Raw genomic sequence first — 12,137 nt, forward strand, 5'->3', positions numbered from 1 at the left:
GTGTGTGTGTGTGTGTGTGTGAGTCTAATAGCTCTTTCCCAGTCAATAGGCCACAGGCTGTCCTGATCTCTCTCTCTCTCTCTCTCTCTCTCACCCACACACACACATTGCCTCCCACTGATATATATAATCTGATTTCCTATAGTTAGTGACCATAGAGATTGAGTTAGTATATGTAGAAAAACACACACACACACACACGCACACACAAACTGGTGTGTGAATAGATAGACATGCACTCCAGGATGTGTGTACAAATACTCAATGACTCCTGTCAAGGTTGACGGGGCCTTTAAACAACGGCAGTTAAAGGTGATACAATTTCAGGCATGCAATGTGGCCTTGTCCTCCACCACACTTACTGAGAATGAAACTGGATTGTAAACACACAGATCAACCCAGATATCGCATGTAGGAACTCAGCAACAAAAAGAAAAGTCCCTTTTTTCAGGACCCTGTATTTCAAAGATAATTTGTAAAAATCACAATAACTTCACAGATCTTCATTGTAAAGGGTTTAAAACAGTGTTTCCCATGCTTGTTCAATGAACCATAAACAATTAATGAACATGCACCTGTGGAACGGTTGTTAAGACACTAACAGCTTACAGACGGTAGGCAATTAAGGTCACAGTTATGAAAACTTAGGACACTAAAGAGGCCTTTCTACTGACTCTGAAAAACACCAAAAGAAAGATGCCCAGGGTCCCTGCTGATCTGTGTGAACGTGCCTTAGGCATGCTGCAAGGAGGCATGAGGACTGCCAATGTGGCCAGGGCAAAAAATTGCAATCTCCGTACTCTGAGACGCCTAAGACGGCGCTACAGGGAGACAGGACGGAGATCTGATCGTCCTCGCAGTCGCAGACCACGTGTAACAACACCTGCACAGGATTGGTACATCCGAACATCACACCTGGGGGACAGGTACAGGATGGCAACAACAACTGTCCGAACGTCGCCTATGGGCACAAACCCACCGGCGCTAGACAAGACAGGACTGGCAAAAAGTGCTCTTCACTGACGAGTCGCGGTTTTGTCTCACCAGGGGTGATGTTCGGATTCACGTTTATCGTCGAAGGAATGAGCGTTACACCGAGGCCTGTCCTCTGGAGCGGGATTGATCTGGAGGTGGAGGGTCCGTCATGGTCTGGGGCGGTGTGTCACAGCATCATCGGACTGAGCTTGTTGTCATTGCAGGCAATCTCAACGCTGGATCGGAGGGTGAGGGCTAGGGCCATTCCCCCCAGTGGAAGAGTGTGGTAACATCTCACAGCAAGAACTGGCAAATCTGGTCCATAAGGAGGAGATACACTGCAGTACTTAATGCAGCTGGTGGCCACAACAGATACTGACTGTTACTTTTGATTTTGACCCCGCCTTTGTTCAGGGACACATTTTTCCATTTCTGTTAGTCACATGTCTGGGGAACTTGTTCAGTTATTGTTTCAGTTGTTGAATCTTGTTATGTTCATACAAATATTTACACAATTTTGCTGAAAATAAATGCAGTTGACAGTAAGAGAACTTTTCTTTTTTTGCTGAGTTTAAATGTTATTAGTTCTGCTTCGTCATGTTTTTTTTCACATGTCTCAGTAGTTGGTATTCAGACTTAGGTTATGCAGGTGCATAACGGTCAGACTTAGGTTATGCAGGTGCATAACGGTCAGACTTAGGTTATGCAGGTGCATAATGGTCAGACTTAGGTTATGCAGGTGCATAACGGTCAGACTTAGGTTATGCAGGTGCATAACGGTCAGACTTAGGTTATGCAGGTGCATAACGGTCAGACTTAGGTTATGCAGGTGCATAACGGTCAGACTTAGGTTATGCAGGTGCATAACGGTCAGACTTAGGTTATGCAGGTGCATAACGGTCAGACTTAGGTTATGCAGGTGCATAACGGTCAGACTTAGGTTATGCAGGTGCATGGTAAGGCAAGCTATGTGGGTGTGGCTCCCTTGCGCGTTGAATACATTTAATTCAACCGCCCCGAAAACATACCCATTGGGTGGCAGACAGAATTGATCAGGAGGTTTTCATACAATTCGTTTTTTTCTGTCCATTTATCTAAAGCAATCCCTTTAAATACTGTTTACCTTTACAATAGAATGTAAGCTTAGGGGGAATGCGTTCAGAATCCGGAGGTCAATGAAAGAAATATTAATTTTTGTCTCGGTTTCAGAACGCAATGCTAAGATTAAAAACACTCAAATATTACAGCTTATTTATGTTTAGGGAAGTATTCAAAAATCTTACCTATAAGGAAAAATTGGGTTGGAGAGCCTTTATGCACAAAATAATACAATGATGGTTTGACTCATCACCCATGGTAATGTTAGAAGATTATTGTACATAGAATTGAAACAGGGGGAAGAGTGTATTATAGTATAAGTATAATGTATACCCTATAGTGTATTATAATATAAATATACTGTATTCCCTATAATGTATTATAATATAAATATACTGTATACCATATAGTGTATTATTGTATAAATATACTGTATACCATATAGTGTATTATAGTATAAATATGCGGTATACCCTATAGTGTATTATAATATGAGTATAATGTATACCCTATAGTGTATTGTAGTATACATATAATGTATACCCTATAGTGTATTGTAGTATAAATATAAGGTATACCCTATAGTGTATTGTAGTATACATATAATGTATACCCTATAGTATAAATATAATGTATACCCTATAGTGTATTGTAGTATACATATAATGTATACCCTATAGTGTAGTATAGTATAAATATAATGTATACCCTACAGTATAGTATAAATACACTGTATACCATTTTGTGTATTGTAGTATACATATAATGTATACTCTATAGTGTATTGTAGTATAAATATAAGGTATACCCTATAGTGTATTGTAGTATAAATATAAGGTATACCCTATAGTGTATTGTAGTATACATATAATGTATACCCTATAGTGTATTATAGTATACATATAATGTATACCCTATAGTGTAGTATAGTATAAATATAATGTATACCCTATAGTATAGTATAAATACACTGTATACCATTTTGTGTATTGTAGTATACATATAATGTATACTCTATAGTGTATTGTAGTATAAATATAAGGTATACCCTATAGTGTATTGTAGTATACATATAATGTATACCCTATAGTATAAATATAATGTATACCCTATAGTGTATTGTAGTATACATATAATGTATACCCTATAGTGTAGTATAGTATAAATATAATGTATACCCTATAGTGTAGTATAGTATAAATATAATGTATACCCTATAGTATAGTATAAATACACTGTATACCATTTTGTGTATTGTAGTATACATATAATGTATACTCTATAGTGTATTGTAGTATAAATATAAGGTATACCCTATAGTGTATTGTAGTATAAATATAAGGTATACCCTATAGTGTATTGTAGTATACATATAATGTATACCCTATAGTGTATTATAGTATACATATAATGTATACCCTATAGTGTAGTATAGTATAAATATAATGTATACCCTATAGTATAGTATAAATACACTGTATACCATTTTGTGTATTGTAGTATACATATAATGTATACTCTATAGTGTATTGTAGTATAAATATAAGGTATACCCTATAGTGTATTGTAGTATAAATATAAGGTATACCCTATAGTGTATTGTAGTATAAATATACTGTATACCCTATAGTGTAATATAGTATAAATATACTGTATACCCACATTGAACATGAAACTGTGTGTAAACGGTATTGTGTAAAGTATTGTGCCATCTCTCAGGGTCAAACTGTAAAAACGGTTTGATCTGTGCTCCATAGTTCTTTAGTTAGCGTTCACATCCAATTTGTATTACATGAAACATAATCCACTTTTACTAGTGATCCTCAGCAACAACCACATGGAAGTGAACAGAGGAAGCAAATTCAAGTAAACAATACATTGGAATGATACGAAAAAGTAAAGTTATCGCCTGAAGGGAACTAACGGTCAATTGGTAGTTAAATACGCGTCGTTATTACTGACGGTCACTACTGATCGTGGCTAATATTTAACAGGATTATGACAGAGAGAAAACCAATAGAAATGGTATGACCACAGAACAAAATCGCATTGGGAAAACTTGTATCAATCACCTGTGTATTATACATGAAACGCATTGCATTTTGCCTTCACACAAAACCTCTTAATGCATAAACACAGGCGATATAGTGCCTTATCAGACGTGCTGAAGCATTCATAACTACCGAATTTTTTTTTTTTTGCTTTTTCACAAAGAGAATCCTTCTTCCACGTTTGACCGCTAACCCATAATGGTTTTGCGATTAGAATTCATTGCTCATAAAATGCTGTAAAACGTTGGTTAGTAGATGCATCCACAGGGTCATGCGTACATTTCACAAAGGAGGTTAAAAAAAAAGGTCAAAGGTTAGAGGTGACCGACTATCATCATGGACATAACCTTTGACCCTGGCACACATTGCAGTGTTCATACTTACAAAGAAAATGCCTCCTTCCACCTTCCGTGCTCTTCTGTGACATGACACCTTCACAAATAAAAATAAAATGTTCACAGTTTCAATGATTCATTTATTCATTCATCCTGTGATGTTACCCCCCAAAATAATGACTCGTTTACAGAACAGTATAGTTTCCATTTTCTATTTGCACACTGTTTATCATCTCTCTATTTATCTAGACAATCCCGTTGAAAATGAAATAAAGAATTTACCGTCAATAACCTACTTTTCAAGGGGATTCCTAACCTTGCCAAAGACGGCAGCAATGCACAATCTGATGTTCGCACAATTCCCTCTTGAGGAATGGCTAGGTTTCTATAGCAGTCAGCTACTGTCCTGCCTTCATATTTCAGAAGGTTCTTATACTAAAGAATGCCTCTGAGAGAGATGGGAGTATCATTGCTGCTGATCGTCTTTATAGGAGATATCTACAGTACAAGATGCTTGACTGCTCTTTATATGAGATCTCTACAGTACAAGATGCTTGACTGCCCTTTAAATGAGACCTTTATAGTACAAGATGCTTGACTGCTCTTTATATGAGACCTTTACAGTACAAGATGCTTGACTGCCCTTTATATGAGGCCTTTATAGTACAAGATGCTTGACTGCCCTTTAAATGAGACCTTTATAGTACAAGATGCTTGACTGCTCTTTAAATGAGACCTTTATAGTACAAGATGCTTGACTGCTCTTTATATGAGACCTTTATAGTACAAGATGCTTGACTGCCCTTTAAATGAGACCTTTATAGTACAAGATGCTTGACAGGCTCTTTATATGAGACCTTTACAGTATAGGATGCTTGACTGCCTCTTATATCCTTAAGCCAGGGATATCAAACATGGGATGATATGCAGAGGGTCAACTGACTTCATAATATCCTCTAGAAAGTGGTTGATCCCATGTGATCAAATACTCAGATCCCTGTAATGTGAAAAGTATTGCGCTATATAGGGAATAGGGTGTCAGCTCTGGTCTAAAGTAGTGCACTATATAGGGAATAGGGTTCCACAGGGCTCTGGTCTAAAGTAGTGCTCTATATAGAGAATGGGCTGTCATTTAGGACACAGTTACAGCCTTTACATTCTCCCGAGAGCATATTACAGTTGATGATGCAAGACCTTGAGGTTTGCCGGATCAAATCCCTGAGCTGACAAGGTAAAAAATCTGTCGTTCTGCCCCCTGAACAAGGAAGTTAACCCAATGTTCCCCAGTAGGCCGTGATTGTAAATAAGAATTTATTCTTAAATGACTTGCCTAGTTAATATATATTTTTTTAAATAAAGATTTCTTTGCGATATGATTTAACTCTTGAATATGTTACAGCTTTTAAAGAGACCTTTCTGTGCAATATGATATAACTATTAAATGTGCTATAACTCCGTCCCCAAGGTATTTCAGGTCTAAGAATAGCATCTCTCCCATATCGTCCCTGAGAGGGGTGCATCACGTCATGCCTGGATATGTTTTGCTGTACTCAACTGTGAGTGGGTTGAACCACTGACGTGATCTCCCTGTCCGATTTTGCACCTCCACAGGGTCGTGCGGGTGGTGGACATATTTATGGGTTGTACTCAGCCTTGTCTCAGGGTAGTAAGTTAGTGGTCTGTTGATATCCCTCTGGTGGTGTGAAGGATGTGCTTTGAAAAAAATTGGTGGGATTATATCCTGCCTGGGTGACCCTGTCCTCGGGTAACCGGTCTACGGTCAGTCTGTCCTATCTGGTGTAATTCTCCTGTCGTATCTGGTGTAATTCTCCTGTCGTATCTGGTGTAATTCTCCTGTCGTATCTGGTGTAATTCTCCTGTCGTATCTGGTGTAATTCTCCTGTCGTATCTAGTGTAATTCTCCTGTCGTATCTGGTGTAATTCTCCTGTCGTATCTGGTGTAATTCTCCTGTCGTATCTGGTGTAATTCTCCTGTCGTATCTGGTGTAATTCTCCTGTCGTATCTGGTGTAATTCTCCTGTCGTATCTAGTGTAATTCTCCTGTCGTATCTGGTGTAATTCTCCTGTCGTATCTGGTGTAATTCTCCTGTCGTATCTGGTGTAATTCTCCTGTCGTATCTGGTGTCCTGTGTGATCCTAGCAGCTACTCTTCCTGGGGTCCAAACAAAACATGAAACATGACATAATACAGAACATTACTAGACATGGACAGCTCAAGGACAGAAGTACATACATCAGGGCTGTCCAACCCTCTTCCTGGAGATCTACCGTCCTGTAGGTTTTCAGTCCAACCCTCTTCCTGGAGATCTACTGTCCTGTGGGTTTTCAGTCCAACCCTCTTCCTGGAGATCTACTGTCCGTAGGTTTTCAGTCCAACCCTAATTTAGCAACTCTGATTCAGCTAGTTAAGGTCTTGTTGAGCAGCTAGTAGAATCAGGTGTGTTAAATTAGGGTTGGACTGAAAACCCACAGCACAGTAGATCTCCAGGAAGAGGGTTGGACTGTAAACCTACAGGACAGTAGATCTCCAGGAAGAGAGTTGGACTGAAAACCCACAGGATGGCAGATCTTCGGGAAGAGGGTTGGGCAGCCCTGACATACATTATATACTGCTCAAAAAAATAAAGGGAACACTTAAACAACACATCCTAGATTTGAATGAAAGAAATAATCTTATTAAATACTTTTTTTATTTACATAGTTGAAAGTGCTGACAACAAAATCACACAAAAATAATCAATGGAAATCCAATGTATCAACCCATGGAGGTCTGGATTTGGAGTCACACTCAAAATTAAAGTGGAAAACCACACTACAGGCTGATTCAACTTTGATGTAATGTTCTTAAAACAAGTCAAAATGAGGCTCAGTAGTGTGTGTGGCCTCCACGTGCCTGTATGACCTCTCTACAACGCCTGGGCATGCTCCTGATGAGGTGGTGGATGGTCTCCTGAGGGATCTCCTCCCAGACCTGGACTAAAGCATCCGCCAACTCCTGGACAGTCTGTGGTGCAACGTGGCATTGGTGGATGGAGCGAGACATGATGTCCCAGATGTGCTCAATTGGATTCAGGTCTGGGGAACGGGCGGGCCAGTCCATAGCATCAATGCCTTCCTCTTGCAGGAACTGCTGACACACTCCAGCCACATGAGGTCTAGCATTGTCTTGCATTAGGAGGAACCCAGGGCCAACCGCACCAGCATATGGTCTCACAAGGGGTCTGAGGATCTCATCTCGGTACCTAATGGCAGTCAGGCTACCTCTGGCGAGCACATGGAGGGCTGTGCGGCCCCCCAAAGAAATGACACCCCACACCATGACTGACCCACCGCCAAACCGGTCATGCTGGAGGATGTTGCAGGTAGCAGAACGTTCTCCATGGCGTCTCCAGACTCTGTCACGTCTGTCACATGTGCTCAGTGTGAACCTGCTTTCATCTGTGAAGAGTACAGGGCGCCAGTGGCGAATTTGCCAATCTTGGTGTTCTCTGGCAAATGCCAAACGTCCTGCACGGTGTTGGGCTGTAAGCACAACCCCCACCTGTGGACGTCGGGCCCTCATACCACCCTCATGGAGTCTGTTTCTGACCGTTTGAGCAGACACATGCACATTTGTGGCCTGCTGGAGGTAATTTTCTAGGACTCTGGCAGTGCTCCTGCTCCTCCTTGCACAAAGGCGGAGGTAGCGGTCCTGCTGCTGGGTTGTTGCCCTCCTACGGCCTCCTCCACGTCTCCTGATGTACTGGCCTGTCTCCTGGTAGCGCCTCCATGCTCTGGACACTACGCTGACAGACACAGCAAACCTTCTTGCCACAGCTCGCATTGATGTGCCATCCTGGATGAGCTGCACTACCTGAGCCACTTGTGTGGGTTGTAGACTCCGTATCATGCTACCACTAGAGTGAAAGCACCGCCAGCATTCAAAAGTGACCAAAACATCAGCCAGGAAGCATAGGAACTGAGAAGTGGTCTGTGGTCCCCACCTGCAGAACCACTCCTTTATTGGGGGTGTCTTGCTAATTGCCTATAATTTCCACCTGTTGTCTATTCCATTTGCACAACAGCATGTGAAATGTATTGTCAATCAGTGTTGCTTCCTAAGTGGACAGTTTGATTTCACAGAAGTGTGATTGACTTGGAGTTACATTGTGTTGTTTAAGTGTTCCCTTTATTTTTTTGAGCAGTGTATATTGTTTTACAAAAGCACACGCTGCCTACATATCAATTCATACACACAAACTATCTAGGTCCAATAGGGGAGAGGCGTTGTGCCGTGAGGTGTTGCTTTATCTGTTTTTTGAAACCAGGTTTGCTGTTCACTTGTGCAATATGAGATGGAACGGAGTTCCATGCAATAAGGGCTCTATATAATACTGTACGCTTTCTGTAATTTGTTCTGGATTTGGGGACGGTGAAAAGCACCCTGGTGACATGTCTGGTGGGGTAAGTGTGTGTGTGTCAGAGATGTATGTAAGCTGACTATGCAAACAATTGGGGATTTTCAACACATGAATGTTTCTTTAGGGCTCCCGAGTGGCGCAGCGGTCTAAGACACTGCATCTCAGTACACGAGGCGTCACTACAGTCCTTGGTTCGAATCCAGGCTGAATCACATCGGTCTGTGATTTGGGAGTCCCATAGGGCGGGGCACAATTGGCCCAGTGTTTTCTGGGGTAGGCCATCATTGTAAGTAAGAATTTGTTCCTAACTTGCCTAGTTATAAGTGAATTTTTCCCAATACCTTCGGTCCCCTAAAATGGCTGGGACCATGTAAAAAGTGCTGCAATTTGTAAACGATTCACCTGATATGGGTGAAAATCTCCTCAAATTAAAGCCAGCAGTCTGCACTTTAACTTCATAGTCATTGTATCATTGCAAATCCAAAGTGCCGGAGTACAGAACCAAAACAACATCAAAATGTGTCACCAGCCTGACACTTTTGGAGCTCACTGTACGTAATCTCCGTCATATTCTTTCTGCTCAGTGTTTTCTCCTTACACGAGGAGTACAGAATTAAAATGCTCCTGTGAGAGTTATGTCTGCCCATCGGACAGGTCTGTTTAATAACTGTGATCACAGGATTATGAGTCATGATATGGTATTTACATAACTCAAAACCAGACACCCTCCATAGTGGACACCAGGGAAAGACAGGAGAGGAGAGGAGAGGAAACAACAGTACATGACAGAGGAAAGGGGGAAAGAGGTAGGAGAGGAGAAAGGAGAAAGATAAGGACAAGGGGAGAGGGGGAAATTATAATGACAAAGAAGAGAGATGTGAGAGGAGTTTAGGATAATGAGAAAGCTGGGATAAGGAGGAGGAGAACAGAGAGAGGAGAAGGTAGAGGAGAACAGAGAGACGAGAAGGTAGAGGAGAACAGAGTCAGGAGAAGGTAGAGGATAAGAGAAAGAGGAGAAGGTAGAGGATAAGAGATAGAGGAGAAGGTAGAGGATAAGAGAGAGAGAGGAGAAGGTAGAGGAGAACAGAGACAGGAGAAAATAGAGGAGAACAGAGAGAGAGGAGAAGGTAGAGGAGAACAGAGAGAGGAGAAGGTAGAGGAGAACAGAGACAGGAGAAGGTAGAGGATAACAGAGACAGGAGAAGGTAGAGGAGAGAGAGAGAGGAGAAGGTAGAGGAGAACAGAGAGAGGAGAAGGTAAAGGAGAACAGAGACAGGAGAAGGTAGAGGAGAACAGAGAGAGGAGAAGGTAGAGGATAACAGAGACAGGAGAAGGTAGAGGAGAGAGAGAGAGGAGAAGGTAGAGGAGAACAGAGAGAGGAGAAGGTAGAGGATAACAGAGACAGGAGAAGGTAGAGGAGAGAGAGAGAGGAGAAGGTAGAGGAGAACAGAGAGAGGAGAAGGTAAAGGAGAACAGAGACAGGAGAAGGTAGAGGAGAACAGAGAGAGGAGAAGGTAGAGGATAACAGAGACAGGAGAAGGTAGAGGAGAGAGAGAGAGGAGAAGGTAGAGGAGAACAGAGAGAGGAGAAGGTAGAGGATAACAGAGACAGGAGAAGGTAGAGGAGAGAGAGAGAGGAGAAGGTAGAGGAGAACAGAGAGAGGAGAAGGTAAAGGAGAACAGAGACAGGAGAAGGTAGAGGAGAACAGAGAGAGGAGAAGGTAGAGGATAACAGAGACAGGAGAAGGTAGAGGAGAGAGAGAGAGGAGAAGGTAGAGGAGAACAGAGAGAGGAGAAGGTAAAGGAGAACAGAGACAGGAGAAGGTAGAGGAGAACAGAGACAGGAGAAGGTAGAGGAGAACAGAGAGAGGAGAAGGTAGAGGATAAGAGAGAGAGGAGAAGGTAGAGGATAAGAGAGAGAGGATAGGTAGAGGATAAGAGAGAGAGGAGAAGGTAGAGGATAAGAGAGAGAGGAGAAGGTAGAGGGGAACAGAGAGAGAGGAGAAGGTAGAGGATAACAGAACAAGGGAAAACATTATGTCAGCACAGAAGGGCTGTAGGGGAAGTAATAAACTGGTGGAGGGAGATAAGGGGTGAAGAGAAACAGGGGGAGAGGAGAGATGGAAATCAGGGGGAGCAGAGAGAGGAGGAATGGGGGGAGAGGAGAAACAGAGGGATAGAGGAGAGAGGAGAAACAGGGGGAGAGGAGAGAGGAGAAACAGAGGGATAGAGGAGAGAGAAAAAACATGGAGAGATGAGGGAGGAGAAACAGAGGGAGAGGAGAGAGGAGATACAGGGGGAGAGGAGATACAAGGGGAGAAGAGAGAGGAAAGAGTAGAAACGGGGGAGAGGAAAGAGTAGAAACGGGGGAGAGGAGAGAGGAGAAACAGGGGGAGAGGAGAGAGGAGATACAAGGGGAGAGGAGAGAGGAGATACAAGGAGAGAAGAGAGAGGAAAGAGTAGAAACGGGGGAGAGGAAAGAGTAGAAACGGGGGAGAGGAGAGAGGAGAAACAGGGGGAGAGGAGAGAGGAGATACAAGGGGAGAGGAGAGAGGAGAAACAGGGGGAGAGGAGAGAGGAGAAACAGGGGGAGAGGAGAGAGGAGATACAAGGGGAGAGGAGAGAGGAGAAACAGGGGGAGAGGAGAGAGGAGAAACAGGGGAGAGGAGAGAGGAGAAACAGGGGGAGAGGAGAGAGGAGAAACAGGGGGAGAGGAGAGAGGAGAAACAAGGGGAGAGGAGAAACAAGGGGAGAGAAGAGAGGAGAAACAGGGGGAGAGGAGAGAGGAGAAACAGGGGGAGAGAAGAAACAGGGGGAGAGGAGAGAGGAGAAACAGGGGGAGAGGAGAAACAGGGGGAGAGGAGAGAGGAGAAACAAGGGGAGAGGAGAAACAGGGGGAGAGGAGAGAGGAGATACAGGGAAAGAGAATAAATAGGGGGAGGGAAAAACAAAGAGAGAGGATAAACAGGGGGACTGCACCACTACAGTAGAATAGTGTTAACTATACTGCACCACTACAGTATCATGTAGTGATTGCTATTTTAACATAAACAGTAGATTTTTGAACAAATTATTTTAAAATATTTACTAAATAAAAGCCTTATCCATTAGATTTGATCTGTTTCCCTAAGGGAACTATAGTAAACGTAATCGATGAATGACTATGTAACTAACCTGAACTGATTAGTTATTAAACTAATATCATCATAGACATTGCTGACTATACTGAATGGCTAGACTAAAATCAAATCGAATCAA

At 42.4% G+C, this 12,137-nt stretch overlaps 1 protein-coding gene across 1 annotated transcript in view; it reads right to left on the minus strand.

The window, feature by feature from the left end:
- LOC106589086 (cytosolic 5'-nucleotidase 1A) overlaps positions 1 to 12,137 on the minus strand; it is a 65,008-nt gene that overhangs the window by 39,127 nt on the left and 13,744 nt on the right. Inside the window, exon 2 of the mRNA XM_082970251.1 lies at positions 4,509 to 4,556. Within this exon, the coding sequence (XP_082826377.1) occupies positions 4,509 to 4,556 (48 nt within the window). The remainder of the gene's footprint in view (positions 1 to 4,508; positions 4,557 to 12,137) is intronic.

Source organism: Salmo salar, chromosome 27 (assembly GCF_965601325.2).
Source record: "Salmo salar chromosome 27, fSalSal1, whole genome shotgun sequence".
Lineage (NCBI taxonomy): Eukaryota > Metazoa > Chordata > Actinopteri > Salmoniformes > Salmonidae > Salmo > Salmo salar.